Source organism: Rutilus rutilus (genome assembly GCF_951802725.1).
Source record: "Rutilus rutilus genome assembly, chromosome: 9".
Lineage (NCBI taxonomy): Eukaryota > Metazoa > Chordata > Actinopteri > Cypriniformes > Leuciscidae > Rutilus > Rutilus rutilus.
Window position 1 is genome coordinate 7,995,565 of NC_140223.1, and position 20,801 is coordinate 8,016,365.

General features: G+C 37.2%; 1 protein-coding gene across 1 annotated transcript; it reads left to right on the plus strand.

Annotated features, from left to right (window-relative positions):
* Positions 1–343: 343 nt before the first annotated feature.
* LOC311296904 (cysteine and histidine-rich domain-containing protein 1-like) lies at positions 344–4,154 on the plus strand (the record flags this gene model as incomplete). Its single annotated transcript, XM_084418888.1, has 8 exons — positions 344–351; positions 868–971; positions 1,083–1,141; positions 2,050–2,120; positions 2,201–2,303; positions 2,391–2,510; positions 2,626–2,688; positions 3,765–4,154. The coding sequence occupies 8 exons, from the start codon at positions 344–346 to the stop codon at positions 3,930–3,932; spliced, it is 696 nt and encodes a 231-aa protein (XP_084275014.1). The 3' UTR covers positions 3,933–4,154.
* Between the last annotated feature and the right edge of the window lie 16,647 nt (positions 4,155–20,801).

Here is a 20,801-nt window from a genome sequence, read left to right on the forward strand (position 1 = left end):
CAAACGCATATCTCAGTACGCGTTTACCAGACAATGGGAAATCACTTTTCACGTTAGCTATGTCTTCATGAAGAAACTTTGTCAAGCTAACATTTTGCTTTTTCCTTCGTGCAAAAGTTAGTTCCTCTCTCATTTCTACAGGTCCTCTTGCTGGTGAAATACACATAACCTTTCTAGGGGTTTTAGGAGTTCCCGGAGCAGCCATTGTAACTGGAAAAGATGCAGAATGTCTTCTGTGTCTAACACTGCAGCCCCTAACCTTATTTAATCCATGGTGTAGGTAGTGACGTAGGTGTGAAAAGACATACCAGGGAGTACCATATCATAAAAACTTCATTGGCACATGGTGAGGTGTGAGTATTCACATCTCAACCAGGAAGCAAATCTCACCAAGCCTGGCACTGTAAATCAGAGACCTTGTTTTCGACACACGATTCCCTGTCAATCATGAGTGACAAGGGGTCATAAATCAATCAAATATTAACCCAAAAGTGACACATGGTATATGTTAATACCACTTTCATACTACTAGAGCTCAATGAATTATGTGCTATCCTCCTTATCAAGGGCTCTTACATATTAATAAAACATCACCTAAACATTATTTAATGTATAAAAGATTAAAAATTAATTTGTAAAGGAAATTGTCACATAACTTAATTTATTTGCCTTATTTTTTTCCTGAAACATTACTTGAAGCATTAACTTTAAAATAATTTTAGATTGTATATTTTTATATGAATTATTATTATTAAATAATAATAATGAATATATTAAACTGATATTTGTGATCACATGCCACGCTGACACTGCTTCACAAACATGCAAATAATGTTTGTTAATATTATTTTAAGTGTTAATTATCAGTGCTGAGGAGCCGCTGGTGGAGCTGCAGAGGAAAGTCTCCCCGTCTCTGAACCAGACGCTCGAGAAACTCAGACTCGCAGACGCCGCTCAGCTCCAAGAGAAAGGTGACGTTACATCATTATAAACTTGCTGGAGGTTCTAGATTCATTCTCGTTTTATTTAGTTACTTGACCATCTCATGCAAAACCTGACATGTGTGTCTTTTTGACCTTCAGAAGAGGAAGGGAGTGAGGTCAAAATTGGGACGGCGTGTAAAAATGGAGGCTGCTCGAAGGTTAGAAGAACATTTTTTCTGTATGTTATGGTGATATAAGCTCCTGTTAGTTAAAGAGGACCTATTATGATTTTTCCATGTTCATCTTTCTTTGGTGTGTAATGTTGCTGTTTGAGCATGTTTGAGTTCCTCCAGCTGGAGTTATTCTCTATATCAGTGTCACTGTTTTTGAACTCCCTGAAACGCCTCCATTGTAGTCTTGAGTTTCTTCCAGGAACGAACACATCATAATATTCCTCATTTAAATAATTAATATGCCCAATAAAGGGGCGGAGCCTGGTTGAGTTAGTTAGTAGTGTGTTGAAACTCAAGGTTATGGTAAGGGGCGGGACATTTTCCAAACACACTCGAAGCGCTTGACCAATCACAACACTCTGATCCATCCGACCAATCAGAGAACAGTGTGCTTTTCAGAAGGAGGGGCTTCATAGAGACAGGAACTAAACAGAGCGTTACTGACAGACTGGGAAGAGAGGAGCTGCAACAATGGAGAATATGGGAAAATTAAGTGTTTTTTAATATGAAAGCATGAAAACCTATTCTTGTAGAGCCCAAAAACAAAATCAAGACATCATATGGCCTATTAAACATCATTAAATACATTATAACATAAAGTTATTCATTTGTCACAGTATTATTTTGTCTTTGTTAATAAAAAAATACAACTGTTCAATGTCAGCTCAGGAACATTACATAATATTAACTGATACAATTTTAGATTTTATCTATTTGATCTGTTAGCATATTTGTAAATAAAGATTAATAAATGGTTTAGAAGTGTTTTTCATTGTTAGTTCACGTTTACTAATATACTTAATGTTAACAGATGGAACCTTACTGTATACAGTATATTAACCTTTTTTTTAAATGAAATATGTGTGCTAATATTATGCCATTATGATTATCAGACATACAACGGACCAAAGACTGATGCAGAAACGTGTTCATATCATCCCGGAGTGCCCATCTTCCACGAGGGGTGAGGAGAATTTATAACTGATGCTGAAAGCGACTATTTCATCTTTTTAGACGGTATTTAATGAGCACGCATGGTTTCAGGATGAAGTACTGGAGCTGCTGTAAGAGGAAGACGTCTGATTTTAACTCATTCCTGTCTCAGGAGGGCTGTAATAAAGGATCACACCAGTGGAGGAAAGACACGGTGAGCCGAGCAATGGCTTCACGTCCATCAGTCAATATCACATGATAGACTATGATTCTCAAACACACGTGTTTTCTGTCCCTTCAGGGTAACAAAGTGGCTCCATGTCGATTTGATTGGCACCAGACAGGAAGTCATGTGACCATGTCTATCTATGCAAAGAACTCGAATCCTGAGCTTTGTTCTGTGGAAGCGAACAGCATCTCGGTGAGGGAGTTCGACTGTTTAAAGTGATATATGTGTTTTTGCCATTGTCCAGTGTGGTGATGTTATTTATTAATGGTCTGTACTTTTGTTGTCTGATGAATGATTTTTTCTGCAGCTGAAAATGCGTCTGATCTTTGATGGAGAAAAAGAGTTTGAGCTGAAGATGAGCCTGTGGGGGGTGAGTTTCAGTGACCATCCATTATCTGTCGTTAAAACACATTTAGTGTCGTTGAGATAACATTATTGATTTATTCACATTTTGAACTAGCTTTTGTTTTTTATATTTTGAATTTGAATTTTAGTTAATTTGTATGTTTTTGTTAGTTTTTGATTATTTTTGATTAGTTTACTTTTTATTTCAGTTTTAGTTTGATATTTTAGTACTAAAATGTTGCCTTGGCAAACGGCTGAAATACAATAAGTTAAAGTTTTTTTTAAATATTTCATTTTATTTCCTTTGTTTATTTTATTTTAAGTAACAAATCCTTGTGTTTAGTTTTACTTTAGTTTAGTTTTACTAACTATAATACCACAATTTGTTCAGATAATTTGATGATCTTATAAACTTTTCTTAATTTTTTTATCTTAATTATGATCTTAAAAAACATTTGTTCTAAAATCTGCTAAAGTGCTTGAAATTACTTTGTAGACAAGTTATTCAACAGTGTATTTCAGAAATACAGAAAGAAATACATTTGAAATGTTGAAAGAACTGAAAGAAATCATATAAAGTTGATGTGCTGAAATTTCTAAAGCTGAAATAAAAAAAATTAAAGCTTAAAAGAACACATAACAAAAATACTGAAACAAAACTGAAATTAAAATGAAAGCTAAAAATAAAAATAAATAAATCTAATTCAAAATAAAACTATAATAGTATATAAATAATAGTATAAGACAAATATAAATTGTGCACACATTATTTTCAAATGTGATATTTTAGTTTATTTTTTTTTTTTTTAAATGAATGAGATAGTGGATAGATAGTGAATTAAATAATTAACTTAAAATATATATTACATTTGTTTATCTATGAAGTTCTCATACTTCCATTTATTTATGCCAATGTTTGATTGGATTACATTAGTATAAAAAGTTAGATAAAGAGACTTAACACTTTCAAGTCAATGATTTATAGTGTGAATTTCATCCATTAGATGGCGTTATTAGATGTTTTGTTAAGAAGAATTCAAAGTTCATGATTTTGCAGTGTATTTGGGTCGTTTTGTTGATATATGATTGTGTGTTTGACAGGTGATTGACATCAGTAAGAGTGTTGTTAACATGATGGCCTCTAAAGTGGAGGTGGTCATGAAGAAGGCGGAGCCTATAACCTGGGCGCGGCTGGACACGCCCCCTCCAATGCCTCAACCAACCAATGAGAAGAAAGATGATCAAGTCCAAGAGAAAATGATCGATTAACTCCCGCCGACTCGCTCAGGCTCTCAGACAGCAGTGATCAACTAAACCTGCATCCTCACCCGCTGTATGATCTGGCAAATCTGTGAGATTATTGATTTATTTTATTGGAGTTCATAATAATCTGATAATATAGATTGTGTAGGATGAGCGCAGCCACAGACTGTTCTTGCTTTACACTCTAATCAGTTTAGATGTGAATGAAAACGAAGCTGTGAGGGATAGAAGTACATTTACACCATCTTTATATTAATATTATAATAATATTAAAACTTGATCAAAAAATTGTAAATATCAAACTGATGCTTACAGATACCAAACTAACTATATTGAACTGTTGGAGCTGCTGCAATTTCAGTTATTTTTATATCACATCACAACAGTCAACTAGTAATAACACATTTTACTTGTTGGTTTTATTAATCATGAACTCGTAATAACGGTAATTTTAACATGACATCAATGCAGCATCACTTTTTTGTATTTTTTTCCCTCTGCACATTTTTTCCACTTAATTTGTGGAAATGCTGATTTCATTGGGTGAACAATTTGTTTAATATCTCTCACAGCCTTGTTTTCATTGGTGTCTGATTCAATATGGCACCTAAAGTCTTTACAAAATGATTTCACTGAATTATAAAATTTCAATTTGGCAATAAAACAGATGTTGTCCAGTAACTCTAGCTTTCTGTAGAGGTGAGAGTAAGATGAGTCCAATTAATGCACATCAAAATATCAAACACAATTTAAAACAAAAGTGTCTTGTCTGTATTTTGTTATTTCCTCTGTTATGTTAGTGCTGTCAACATTTATACAAGCAAATATACGTGTTGCCTTTTTGTTTTTATCATTCCATGTTGTTCTGATGATTTACAGCCTTAATTTTCATGCACATTCACTCCTAAACAACAGTCTTAGCTGAGCTTAAGTTTAACTGTCTCAGTTCAGCTTGGATTAGGTTAGCTTGTGTCGTGGATTGGGAACTTTTATTCATGTCGTTTCATGAATGAAGCTTCAGACACTTACTCTGGTTTGGCATTCTAGAAATAAACTGCAGTAAATCACTGAAAACTAGAATGAAATATAAGTGTGTTTATGTGAATCTGATGGATCTATTGTTTATTAGACACTCATGTCACTGTAAACATTAAATTATTGTACTGTACTCAAATTTGTTTTTCTGTCTGATCATTCAGTCTAACTTCAGGATATTTTACATGTAAAACATAGTGGGAACTTTATTAGGGAGAATTTCTCTGGAATTTTTTATAAAACCATTTCATCACTTGAATGCGACGCGACGCCGCAACACGAAAAAAAAAAAAAAAAATCATGTTACATACGTTTTTTTTTCCTAACCATCTATTTCTTTGAAGTACCGACTGGGACATCAACTTACAAAATATGACAATGAAAATCTCAAGTATTGTTTATGTGCTTTACTTAATGTAAAAATGAGCGTCTAATGAGTGTGTGAATATCATTTGTGGGTGACCTTTAGACACTGACAGTGACTATGGGTAATAATTCACCTCAGATCCTGAAAATAAAACAAACAAGAACGCTGAAACTGTCAACTCGGTGTGATCAAAGAAGTCTTTTCAATGACAAAGATTGTTTCAGTCACTCGTTATGTATTTTTATTAATGTTAAAGTAGTGTTATATGAATTTAAGTATTTGTAACCAGGGGCGGCTGGCCAATAGAGGGCGCTAGGCGATAAAATATATTTTGCATGATGTATGATTGTTATGATTGTCTAATGCCCAGGTGGCATACATAATATCAAAATATAGAACTGTAAAATTAGGTGTAGTTGACATGGAGATAAGACGTCGGAGCGCAAAAATGTCTCCTGTCCAACAACAACCAGACCGTTATTTCCGGCGCGACGATCGAGTCTGTCCCAAAAATACCTCTCAATGCGCCCTCGTGGACTCGCGCCAAGGGCCCTATAGGTCTGCACTACATGACGTCACCAAAGTGTGGACTCTGAGGAAACCCACAAGTCCGGAGTGTGCCATTTGGGACAGGGCCAATGGCACGTGTCACTATGCTTATTGCCACACCCATGTGCTAGTGGATAGTGGCATGTGTCACTGACATTACAGCGAGGTTCGCGACACAGACACGACAGCTGACCTGACTGACACCGAGTCGTGGAACAGAACCCGTGGAACAGCGCTCATAAAGATCTCTATACGCTGATTTCACGCAGCCGCCATTTTGAAATCGAAAGTGAGGCTCCGGTGGGAAAAACCCCGGAAGTAAAGATAAACAATAATGCTTTTGGACTACCAACCTGAAGCTGCTGCCGCGATTTACACTTTTGGATGTTAATATCCAATATAGGATATGTATATAGTTCATTCCTGCTTCTTTTTTTACTTTCTAAATTATATAAAAAAAATATTTTATTTATAAATGAATTTCACTGTATATAGTCTAAAGTATTAAAGAAATGTATGTACAGTTTTAGAATTGACACAACATCATTAAACACAACAATACGCCATCGCATTCAAGACTCTCCTATGATTAAAGGCGACACTTCCGTTTTTCTTCCCACCGGAGCCTCGCTTTCGATTTCAAAATAACGGCTGTGTGAAATCAGCGTATAGCCTATCTATATGGCTTTGCCGTTCACGTGCAGGACCAATCGCTCACTGTGGTCAAGCAAAGCCAGCCGCGGTTTGAAAATACACGGTCAAGCCAGCCGCCAAAAAAAAAAATAATAATTAAAGCTGCAAGCAGCGATGAAAGGGCCCTCGCACCCGTGCCGCCGCCACCCGGTGGCTTTAGGAAGACAGAGCATGGTTGGACAATGTGCATTTAAGGAGGTATATATAGTAGTTGCTAGCATGTTTAGTATGTTTTTAGCATGCTTAGTACACAATAGTTATGTGGTTAGTACTGCATTACTGTGTTAACCATGTCAGTTTCTGTTGCCAGTAGGTGGGGCTATGTCTATATCTGAATATCGCTATGTAGATGTGTTCAGTGCAGGACTTTTATCAAACATGTGGAGTTTGGGGCAGATTGGACATTGTATGCTTGAGTTACAACAACTTCCTTTAGCATTTCTAGCATGTTTTATGATGTTTCTAGCATATTACATATTAATTTTGGGGTAGATTGGACATTGAATGCCTGAGTTACAGCAAATCCATATTTAATTGCAGTAATAGGATGCTTTAACACTTAGCTAAGTATTTGATTGCATGTTTCTAGTATGTTGCTAACATGTTTAGCAGTTGGTGACACTTTTTTATATGTTATTAGGAGTCCAGAATAGTGTTAAACGTCACTTCCTGTTGCCAGCAGGCGGCGCTATGACTATATCTGAATATGAGCATGGACTTGTGTTCAGGAGATAACTATTATCAAACGTGTGAAGTTTGGGGTAGATTGGACATTGTATGCCTAAGTTACAACAACTTCCTTTAGCATTTCTAGCATGCTTTAGAACTTAGCTATGTGTTGCTAGCATGTTTCTTGCATGTTACATATTAAGTTTGGGGCAGATTGGACATTCCATGCCTGTGTTACAGCAAATTCATATTTAATTGCAGCAATAGCATGCTTTAGCACTTAGCTAAGTGTTTGCTAATATGTTTCTAGTATGTTGTTAGCATGTTTAGCACTTGCTGGCACTTTTTTATATGTTATCAGGAGTCCACAACAGTGTTTAACATGTCACTTCCTGTTGCCAGCAGGTGGCGCTATGACTGTAACTGAATATGAGCATGGTCATGTGTTCAGGACAGAACGCTTATCAAAAGTGTGAAGTTTGGCGCAGATTGGACATTGCCTTCTTGAGTAACAACAACATCCTGTTTCATTGAATTAGCATGCTTTAGCACTTAGCTAAGTATTGCTAGCATGTTTTAACATGTTTCTAGCATTTTTAGAAGTCAATGGCATTTTTAACATGTTGCTAGAACGGCATCAACGTGTTAAACATGACACTTCCTGTTACCAGTAGGTGGCGCTATTACTATAACTGAATATTCTCATGTAGATGTGTTCAGGCCATGACTCTTATCAAACGTGTGAAGTTTGGGGCAGATTGGACATTCCGTGCCTGAGTTACAGCAAATTCCTATTTAATTGCAGTAATAGCATGCTTTAGCACTTAGCTAAGTGTTTGCTAGCATGTTTTAGCATGTTTCTAGTAAGTTGTTAGCATGTTTAGCACTTGCTGGCACTTTTTTATATGTTATCAGGAGTCCACAAGAGTGTTAAACATGTCACTTCCTGTTGCCAGCAGGTGGCGCTATGACTGTAACTGAATATGAGCATGGTCATGTGTTCAGGACAGAACTCTTATCAAAAGTGTGAAGTTTGGGGCAGATTGGACATTCCATGCCTGAGTTACAGCAACTTCCTGTTTCATGGCGAAACATCAAAATTTGTCAGGCCGCCGAGGGCCCGCCCTTCGACGAAAACTCAAGATCTTCGCAATTTAACGTCGCAAAGGCCTTAAGATTACACTCACCAAATTTGAAGATGATCAGATTAAAACTGTAGGAGGAGTTCGTTAAAGTACGAGGCCTGAAAATGGCAAAAAGTGCACAAAAATCAGAGAGGAAGTTGAAAATGGCTGACTTCCTGTTGTGTTTAGAGCTATGCTCCAAGAGACTTTTTTGTAGGTATTAGGTCCTTACACATATGTACCGAATTTCGTACACGTACGTGGAACACAGCGGGAGGCGCACTCCGTTGAACTTTTATAGGTGGCGCTATCGAGCCATTTTGCCCCGCCCAATTCTGAAACCTATATCAGATGTAAATTTTCGCCAGTTCTGACGCGTGTGCAAAGTTTCGTGAGTTTTCGAGCATGTTTAGGCCCTCAAAAATGCAATTAAATGCGGAGAAGAATAATAATAATAATAATTAAAGCTGCAAGCAGCGATGAAAGGGCCCTCGCACCCGTGCCATCAACACTCGGTGGCTTTAGGAAGACAGAGCATGGTTGGGAAATGTACATTTAAGGAGGTATATATAGTAAGAGTATGTCAAAGTCAGTTACAAAATGTTTTGTATAATGGTGATAATAGCATGCTTCATGACTCAGCTAAGTGTTGCTAGCATGTTTAGTCTGTTTCTAGCATGCTCAGTACACAATAATTATGTGGTTAGTACTGCATTACTGTGTTAACCATGTCAGTTTCTGTTGCCAGTAGGTGGCGTTATGACTATAACTGAATATGAGCATGGATGTGTGTTCAGGACAGAACTCTTATCAAACGTGTGAAGTTTGGTGCAAATTGGACATTGCCTTCTTGAGTAACAACAAAGTCATGTTTCATTGAATTAGCATTCTTTAGCACTTAGCTAAGCATTGTTAGCATGTTTTAACATGTTTCTAGCATGTTTAGAACTCAATGGCATTTTTAACATGTTGCTAGAACGGCATCAACGTGTTAAACATGTCACTTCCTGTTGCCAGTAGGTGGCGCTATTACTATAACTGAACATTCTCATGTAGATGTGTTCAGGCCATGACTCTTATCAAAAGTGTGAAGTTTGGGGCAGATTGGACATTCCATGCCTGAGTTACAGCAAATTCCTATTTAATTGCAATAATAGCATGCTTTAGCACTTAGCTAAGAGTTTGCTAGCATGTTTTAGCATGTTTCTAGTATGTTGTTAACATGTTTAACACTTGCTGGCACTTTTTTATATGTTGTTAGGAGTCAAGAACAGTGTTAAACGTCACTTCCTGTTGCCAGCAGGTGGCGCTATGACTGTAACTGAATATAAGCATGGTCATGTGTTCAGGACAGAACGCTTATCAAACGTGTGAAGTTTGGGGCAGATTGGACATTCCATGCCTGAGTTACAGCAAATTCATATTTAATTGCAGTAATATCATTCTTTAGCACTTAGCTAAGTGTTTGCTAGTATGTTTTAGTATGTCTCTAGTATGTTGGTAGGATGTTTAGCACCTACTGGCATTTTTTTTATATGTTATTAGGAGTCAAGAACAGTGTTAAACGTCACTTCCTGTTGCCAGCAGGTGGCGCTATGACTATAACTAAATATGAGCATGGACATGTGTTCAAGAGATAACTCTTATCAAACGTGTGAAGTTTGGGGTAGATTGTACATTGCCTTCTTGAGTAACAACAAAGTCCTGTTTCATTGAATTAGCATGCTTTAGCACTTAGCTAAGTATTGCTAGCATGTTTTAATATGTTTCTAGCATGTTTAGAACTCAATGGCATTTTTAACATGTTGCTAGAGCGGCATCAACGTGTTAAACATGTCACTTCCTGTTGCCAGTAGGTGGCGCTATTACTATAACTGAATTTGAGCATAGACATGTGTTCAGGCCATGATTCTTATCAAACGTGTGAAGTTTGGGGCAGATTGGACATTCCATGCCTGAGTTACAGCAAATTCCTATTTAATTGCAGTAATAGCATGCTTTAGCACTTAGCTAAGTGTTTGCTAGCATGTTTCTAATATGTTGCTAACCTGTTTAGCACTTGCTGGCTCTTTTTTATATGTTATTAGGAGACCACAACAGTGTTAAACATGTCACTTCCTGTTGACAGCAGGTGGCGCTATCACTATAACTGAATATTCTCATGTAGATGTGTTCAGGCCATGACTCTTATCAAATGTGTGAAGTTTGGGGCAGATTGGACATTCCATGCCTGTGTTACAGCAAATTCCTATTTAATTACAGCAATAGCATGCTTTAGCACTTAGCTAAGTGTTTGCTAGCATGTTTTATCATGTTTCTAGTATGTTGTTAGCAATAGCATGCTTTAGCACTTAGCTAAGTGTTTGCTAGCATGTTTTAGCATGTTTCTAGTATGTTGTTAGCATGTTTAACACTTGCTGGCACTTTTTTTATATGTTTTTATATGTCCACAACAGTGTTTAACATGTCACTTCCTGTTGCCAGCAGGTGGCACTATGACTGTAACTGAATATGAGCATGGTCATGTGTTCAGGACAGAACGTTTATTAAAAGTGTGAAGTTTGGCGCAGATTGGACATTGCCTTCTTGAGTAACAACAACATCCTGTTTCATTGAATTAGCATGCTTTAACACTTAGCTAAGTGTTGCTAGCATGTTTTAACATGTTTCTAGCATGTTTAGAAGTCAATGGCATTTTTAACATGTTGCTAGAATGGCATCAACGTGTTAAACATGACACTTCCTGTTACCAGTAGGTGGCGCTATTACTATAACTGAATATTTTCATGTAGATGTGTTCAGGACAGAACGCTTATCAAAAGTGTGAAGTTTGGGGCAGATTGGACATTCCATGCCTGAGTTACAGCAAATTCCTATTTAATTGCAATAATAGCATGCTTTAGCACTTAGCTAAGAGTTTGCTAGCATGTTTTAGCATGCTTCTAGTATGTTGTTAGCATGTTTAGCACTTGCTGGCACTTTTTTATATGTTATTAGGAGTCCATAACAGTGTTAAACATGTCACTTCCTGTTGCCAGCAGGTGGCGCTATGACTATAACTGAATATGAGCATGGTCATGTGTTCAGGACAGAACTCTTATCAAACATGTGAAGTTTGGGGCAGATTGGACATTCCATGCCTGAGTTACAGCAACTTCCTGTTTCATGGCGAAACATCAAAATTTGTCAGGCCGCCGGGGACCCGCCCTTCGACGAAAACTCAAGATCTTCGCAATTTAACGTCGCAAAGGCCTTAAGATTACACTCACCAAATTTGAAGATGATCAGATTAAAACTGTAGGAGGAGTTCGTTAAAGTACGAGGCATGAAAATGGCAAAAACTGCACAAAAATCTGAGAGGAAGTTGAAAATGGCTGACTTCCTGTTGTGTTTAGGGCTATGCTCCAAGAGACTTTTTTGTAGGTAGTAGGTCCTTACATGTATGTACCGAATTTCGTACACGTACGTGGAACATAGCGGGAGGCGCACTCCGTTGAACTTTTATAGGTGGCGCTATCGAGCCATTTTGCCCCGCCCAATTCTGAAACCTATATCAGATGTAAATTTTCGCCAGTTCTGACGCGTGTGCAAAGTTTCGTGAGTTTTCGAGCATGTTTAGGCCCTCAAAAATGCGATTCAATGCGGAGAAGAATAATAATAATAATAAATATAGCTGCGAGCAGCGATTGCGGGCCCAAGCCGGTGGCACCGCCACCCCGGTGCCTTTAGTTACCTAAAGGCACCGGGGATGGCGGTGCCACCGGCTTTGGCCCTCCATCGCTGCTCGCAGCTATATTTATATATATATATATATATATATATATATATATATATATATATATATATATATATATATATATATATATATATATATATATATATACACACACACACACACACACACACATATATATATATATATATATATATATATATATATGTGTGTGTGTGTGTGTGTGTGTATATATATATATAGATATTTATATACATATATATATATATATATATATAATGTATATAAATATCTATATATATACATATATATATATGTATATAAATATCTATATATATATACACACACACACACACATACATATACACATATATATATATATATATATATATATATATATATATATATATATATACTTATATATATACGTATATATATATATATATATAAATATAAGACAGAAAATTTTACTTGTCTTACCTTATTCTGATTTTATGATACACCCAAAATATTCCACAACAAATCCTTTAAATTTAATGTAAAAATAAAAACGAAAGTAAGCAGTGTTGGTCTCACGTAACCCTCTCATTAGAATCAAAATGTTTCAATATTTGCGATGTATTTGGATGCTAAACTATTCTTTATTATAGGCTTTGTACTTCACTCGTGTTCCAATATCGATGGAAAAAATCATCCTCTTCACACGCGCAAAAATGTTCTTGGAAACATCACAGTGGAGCTCTGCTTACTGTGAATGGTACAGATTGTACTACTGACTATTTAAACAGAGCAGTGTAATTCGTTTATGTTAGGTTGACTATTTTTATTATTATATTGTATTAGGGCTATAATGAACAGGCTGCGATGTCAAGATTGCAATTCTGGAATGTGTGTGTGTGTGTGTGACGCGGTTGCGGTTGAACAGTGGACACAAAAACATAAATAAAATGTTTTAGTTAATTCCTACATCCATAGGAATAAATTGAAAATGCTCGCTCTACTCCGCACCATTATCAATGTCTGTGCGGACGTCTGTATTTTACTAGTATATAGTATACTATTAGCCTGACGTCGTCATACTCAATTCTAGTCAGAATGTGAGTCTGATACTTCTCCATTGAGCTTTGATTATGGGGCGTGTTTCAACCGAACCAGGAAAAAAAATTCCTCTGCACGCAATTGGGTAGACCTACAACCAATCAGAGCAACGGGGTAAGTGACGTATGTTTTTCATTCATGTTTCCGATCGCGGTTCTCTGTTCCTCTTTTAAAATTAATGCGCTGTCGATATCTTCTATAACAGACGCGATGGCGGAATCTACACATGATGTTTTATAAACAAATTTCAGGAGGAGCACATTCAAATAATCAATCCAATCAACCGTCTATCAGCATGAGAGGAAAGCATATATTTATTCACTCGGTCAACTCACCTAACATGACAGTTTTCAGCATCCCTGCACTCACTCTTGGCTTGTTCTTCCACAGCCAGGAATACGGGGGGAGTACTTTGGGTTCGGGCCGAATACCGAGCCCGAAGCCTCTCCTCAGACAGCACGCCAAATATGCATTTATTCTATCTGACTTATTTGTAAGCGTGAACTCGTGAAATCTCAATTCTTCAGCGGCAGTCATTAGGCTTGTTTGAGATGCGCCTCGCCTCGCCTGAAATGTAGGCGAGAGTAGGCGGCTGCAGTGAGGGGAGGAGTGAAAAAAGCGCAGGCAAGCCGGACAGTTCTCTCTTCTCGCAGTGGATCTGACAGCTGTGAGATCAAAGATGGATATCGCGGGATTCGCGGGATTCACGCTCGTGCACAGTGTTGCTAATAAACTGGATGGAATTTAAGTTCTGTTGCTTTTATATGAAAATAAATATAATGAACAAGACACCCAAAGTAGCCTACTTATTTAATTCCATTCCAAATACATGTTTATCAGTCTTTTTTTCTTTAATACAGACATGTTTTTTATTTTATTTATTTTTTATAAAAAATACATTGCATAATCCATAGAGATCGCACTGTTAGATAGTTTGGGAATATTCACATATACATAAAACATGATATCAGAGTTTTAAAATCAAACATTTTAAAAGAGAACATACATCACGGTTGTTTAAACCAATGAACATTAAGCTGTGTCGTCAGCAAGTCGTTTCCCATCATGCTTTTGATCAGCGCAGTCGGTGGAGAGCAACTGCGCTCGACTGCAGAATCCGACAGGTGTGCCTTGCGCTCGCGAGAGATTTTTGACATACGTCAGCATGACATCAGAGCAAGGCGGACCGCACTCGGACACATTTCTAACCGGCATGCATCTCGCGCTGATCACCGGTGATCGATTCTGCGCAGATTTTGCTCATCTCAAACAAGCCTATTTGAATTCAACCCAAGCGCTCGTTGATGACGTGGATGATGACGTTACCGTTGCTTATCTGTCCATCATCGTATAAAGCCCGCCCTGACAATTTGATTGGTCCGAACAATTTTTGTTCGGGCATAATAGCTCCTCAACGGAGCGAGTCCAGACCGAACTTCCCGACCAAAAAATATTGTGGGCGGGGTTCGGGCTGGCACCCAGGCTAGTATACTATAGTTAGCGATTTAAAAGCGCTCAGTGGTGTCACACGTCGATTAACCGGTGGGAAAATGTTATCACAGTCACATCCCTAATATATTTATATATAAATACAATAGGCCTACCTGAAAGAGAATTTTACTTGCCCGACCAGAGTATAGCCTGATTAGAACGTCAATAACAAAAAAATAACTTGGGAATCACTAAAACGAGAGATTATTCTAATTTCATTACATTCATTTTAAGTTGCAATCATCAGTTAATAATAAATGTATTACTGATCAATGGGGTTGCACTGCTGAGGCTCATGCTGCTTCTCCAGGAGAATTGTAAACAAATGAGCACAGCACACAAAAAAGCAACCCAGTTAACAACATACTGACTATAAAAATTACAAATATGGAGTTTTTATATATTTTATAACATATGATAGAGTTAAGCAACCTCACTTGACGAGTAGGCAACTATTTCCTGAATACAATCACGATTGAAACTGTGACATTGATTTCATACAACAGGTTAATAAACAGTTACAATTAAGTCACTTACATTTTAGATGCAATATTGACTGTTTTTGTTCTGTTTCAGCAGCAAAAATAGTTAAACAAAGATCACAGCAACTTGTTTTCTCATTACTGAATGATTCAGCATTTTGAAACGAATCGCTTGACTCAAAGATTCAATGGTCAATCCATAAACATCTGTCTCAATCATGAATGACTCAGTCATTGGAACGAATCATTTGAACGAATGAATCAATGACTCGCTCATTAAGATGGTCGCCTGGCGACACCTAATGGCGGTTTAGTGTTATGTTTAAAAGTATCATTCTTTCCAACGTGCACCATTATCAATGTCCGTGCGGACGTCCGTTTTTTTACTTTCACTTTTATATTAGCGATTTAAAAGCACCCACTCGTGTCACACGTCGATTAACCGGTGGGAAAATATCCTCAGACACATACCTAATAAATGTATATTTAAATACAATATTGGCCTACCTGGTAAAAAGTGTTTTATACTATTTTGATGTCCTTTTGGACACAAGAGGGCAGTATAGCCCTATGTTTGCTTTTTTGTTGAACCAAATAGCACTAAATAGCCTGTTTTTAACTTTTTCATTCTTCTTGAATTGCAAAAACAGAATAAAATGGGTTTAGTTGTGATATTTGTATACTTTTATATAGAAATAAATGGTATATAATTACATTTTTAGAAGATTTTTAGTGTTTCCTTTTTGGACATTAATCCCTCGCCGTAGCAAAACCGTTTGAGATATTTATTATCCATTCACAACTTAGCATATTTAATGTAGTTTCATCATGTTGAAAAAGTTTGGTACGAATAAAATAAATAGTTTAAGAGGAGTGGCTAAAAATTCAGAGGCTGATTTTGCAAAAAAATTCACATTCAGACCCAAATATCTGACTTCCTGATGGCCAGAGCTATTGAATGTAAATTAGAAAGTTGTCCGGCTTGATGAGAACAATATAAAAACTATTTTTTCTTTACTGTAGTTAAAACTAACCCCCCCCACTTTTGTCTAAAGCATGTTGAAAGTGACACACTTCCTGCTGCCAGTTGGTGGCGCTATAACTTTGACTCACAATAGCTACATCCATCTGATCGGCCTCTTACCACGAACACACTGCTGAAGTTTCATCAAGATCAGTTAATGTATGCAGAAGTTATTCCACTTCCGTGTTTCTCTTTTCTCGCCATAAATTCGATTCCTCGCCACAGCCAAACCGTTCGAGATATCAAAAATCCGTCCGCAATTTAGCATCCTCAAAGTCTTGACTACATGCACACCGAGTTTGAAGGGGACACGGTGAATTTTCTAGGAGGAGTATTTCACATTCCACAGCAAGCGTTTTCCAAACAACCCATAATAGCCGACTTCCTGTTGGGCTGGCGTAAAACTTGACCGGGGTAAAGTTGTTCGGCCCGATGAGATCTATATGTGTACCGAGTTTCATATTAATTCATGCGAGCGTGTTTGATATATGGATCAAGTTTTAGAACCCCGTTCAAGGGGGCGCTGTTGAGCCCCCCTGCCACGCCCGGGTACCAGCTTCAGCCCGGCCCTGATGGCCGTGGGTTTTGACCTGTGTGCAAAGTTTCAAGAGTTTTTGAGCACGTTAAGGACCCCAAAAGCCCCTGAAACCTTGATTAACAATATAAAAGCAAGAGTCAAATCCCCCCCTCCCCTCACACACACACAGACACAGAGAGAGGGAGAGAAAATTCTTCAGAAAATCCACATTCAAACCAAAATATCTCTCTTGCTGTTGGTCGGAGATGGTTCATGTAAATTAGAAAGTTGTCCGTCTTGATGAGAACAATACACATACCAAGTTTTGTGATTCTAGGAAAAACTAAGCCCCCATTTTTGACTAAAGGTGGCGCTACTGAGCCATTCCACCATGCCCGTTTCTGAAACTTTGCACATGTCTACTGGCTAATAAATGTGATGTGTCTGTTGAGTTTCATGCAATTTCAAGTATGTTAAGAGTCTCAAAAGCATCAAAAAAGAATATTAAAGTTTGATGCGTTGCCACGGTAACAGTATCTAAGATATCAATAATCCTTTCACAGGTTTACATCTGCCGTGTGTCTACATTGTACACATAAAGTTTGAAGCAAATCGGGTAAAAATAAGACACTGATTTCAAAGCATTTTGAAAGTGATGTACTTCCTGCTGCCTGTTGGTGGCGCTATAACTTTGACTCACAATAGTCACATCCATGTGATCGGCCTCTTACAACGAACACACTGCTGAAGTTTCATCAAGATCAGTTAATGTATGCAGAAGTTATAACACACTTCCTGTTTCATTTTTTCGCCATAAATTTGTTTCCTCGCCACGGCCAAACCGTTCGAGATATCAAAAATCCGTCCGCAATTTAGCATCCTCAATGTCTTGACTTCATGCACACCGAGTTTGGAGGCGAATCGATGAATTCCCTAGGAGGAGTACATTAAATTCCACAGCATGCGTTTCCAAACAACGCTAAATAGCCAACTTCCTGTTTGGCTGGCGTAAAACTTAGAGCACGAAAGTTGTTCGGCCCGATGAGATCTATATGTGTACCGAGTTTCATATTATTACATGCAAGCGTGTTTGATTTATGGACACGTGTTCGGATCCCGTTCCAGGGGGCGCTGTCGAGCCCCCCTGCCACGCCCGGGTACCAGCTTCAGTCCGGACCTGATGGCCGCGGGTTCTGACGTGTGTGCAAAATTTCAAGAGTTTTCGAGCATGTTAAGAGCCCCAAAAGTGCCCGAAAGGTTGACAAAATAATAATAATAATAAATATAGCTGCGAGCAGCGATTACGGGCCCAAGCCGGTGGCACCGCAACCCCGGTGCCTTTAGTTACCTAAAGGCACCGGGGTGGCGGTACCGCCGGCTTTGGCCCTCCATCGCTGCTCGCAGCTATATTTATATATATATATATATATATATATATATATATATATATACATACATACATACACACACATACATATATATGTATATATATATATATATATATATATATATATATATATATTATTGTTCAAAAGTTTGGGGTCAGTAAGATTTTTAATGTTTTTAGGAGAAGTCTCTTCTGCTCACCAAGGCTGCATTTATTGATTAAAAATACAAACAAAAACAGTAATATTGTGAAATATTATTCCAATTTAAAACAGCTGTTTTCAATTTTAAAATATTTTACATAGTAATTCATTTCTGTGATCAAAGTTGAGTTTTCAGCATCATTACTCCAGTCTTCAGTGTCACATGATCCTTCAGAAATCATACTAATATGATGATTGATGCTCAATACATATTCATTATTATTTTCAATGTTGAAAACAGTTGTGTACAGATTTTTTTTTTTCAAAATGCTTTGATGAATGTAAAGTTCAAAAGAACAGCATTTATTTCAAATATAATTTTTTTTAACATTATAAATGTCTGTACTGTAACTTTTTATCAGTTTAACTCATTCTCGATGAATAAAAGTATTGATTTATTTATTTTTTTCCCCCAAAAATAAAATTTTAATTATTACTGACCCCAAACTTCTGAACGGTAGTGTTTAATGTTACAAAAGCTTTAGATTTCAGATAAATGCTGTTCTTTTGAACTTTCTATTCATCAAAGACTGTACACAACTGTTTTCGACATTTAAAATAATAATGAATGTTTCTTGAGCATCAATCATCATATTAGAATAATTTCTGAAGGATCATGTGACAGTGACGACTGGAATAATGATGCTGAAAACTCAGCTTTGATCACAGGAATAAATAACAGTTTAAAATATATTAAAATAGAAAGCAGCTGTTTTAAATTGGAATACTATTTTACAATATTACTGTTTTTGTTTGTATTTTTAATCAAACAAATGCAGCCTTGGTGAGCAGAAGAAACTTAGCTTAAAAATCTTACTGACGCCAAATTTTTGAACAGTAGTGTATTATATATTTATATAATTATATAAAAATGTAAGGGATAAGACAGATAATTTTACTTGCCTGACCTGATTAGAACAATGAAAAAAACTTAAATGAAAAAATAACTTGGGAATCACTAAAACGAGGGCGCGATTGAACAGTGGACACATAAAAACATACTCTGTCATTTTGTTCAGAACATCATTCAAACTGCAAAGTGTTAACTTATATTTTTGTACAGTAGCAATAAAACACAACATTGTGCTTTTTTTAAATACATTCAAGCAATCCGCCCCGAAAATGAAACTAAAATGCTCACGGCTGCACAGGCATTCATAATGGTGCGCGTCCTCAGCGAGGAACGAGCAGAACAGAGTCAACGTTTCTTAGGTCATTCCTCCTTCCATAGGAATTTATTGAAAACGCTCGCTCTGCTCCGCACCATTATCAATGTCCGTGCGGACGAACATATTTTACTTTCGTTTTTAAGTTAGCGATTAAAAAGCCCCCAGCAGTGTCACACGTCAGTTAACCGGTGGTAAAATATTATCACCATCACATACCTAGTATATTTTATATAGATATAATAGGCCTACCTGATTTTGAACACAAGAGGGCAGTATAGCACTATGTTTGACTTTATTTATTTATTGTTTAGACTAAACAACCATTCTGGCAGTTTTTAAACTTAAACTTCATTCTTAAATTGAAAAAAAAAGAATAAAATGAGTTAAGTTCTGATATTTGTATACTTCTATGTAGTAATAAATGGTGTATAATTACATTTTTAGAATATATGAGCCTTTTAGTGTTTACTTTTTTGACATTACTTTAATCCCTCGCCATAGCAAAACCGTTTGAGATATTTATTATCCGTTCACAATTTAGCATCATTAATATATTTTTATCATGTTGAAAAAGTTTGGTGGGAATAAAATAACCACTTAGATAAAGGTGGCTAAAAATTCAGAGGCTGATTTAGCAAAAAAATCCACATTCAGACCAAAATATCTGACTTCCTGATGGTCAGAGCTAATGACTTTAAATTAGAAAGTTGTCCGGGTCGATGAGATCAATATATGAACTGAGTTTTTTTTACTGGAGTTAAAACTAACCCCCCCACTTTTGTCAAAAGCATGTTGAAAGTGACACACTTCCTGCTGCCAGTTGGTGGCGCTATAACTTTGAATCACAATAGTTACATCCATCTGATCGGCCTCTTACCACGAACACACTGCTGAAGTTTCATCAAGATCAGTTAATGTATGCAGAAGTTATTCCACTTCGTGTTTCTCTTTTCTCGCCATAAATTCGATTCCTCGCCACGGCCAAACCGTTCGAGATATCAAAAATCCGTCCGCAATTTAGCATCCTCAAAGTCTTGACTACATGCACACCGAGTTTGGAGGGGACACGGTGAATTTTCTAGGAGGAGTACTTCGCATTCCACAGGAAGCGTTTTCCAAACAACCAATAATAGCCGACTTCCTGTTGGGCTGGCGTAAAACTTGACCGGGGGAAAGTTGTTCGGCCCGATGAGATCTATATGTGTACCGAGTTTCATATTAATTCATGCGAGCGTGTTTGATCTATGGACCAAGTTTTGGGACCCCGTTCAAGGGGGCGCTGTTGAGCCCCCCTGCCACCCCCGGGTACCAGCTTCAGCCTGTCCCTGATGGCAG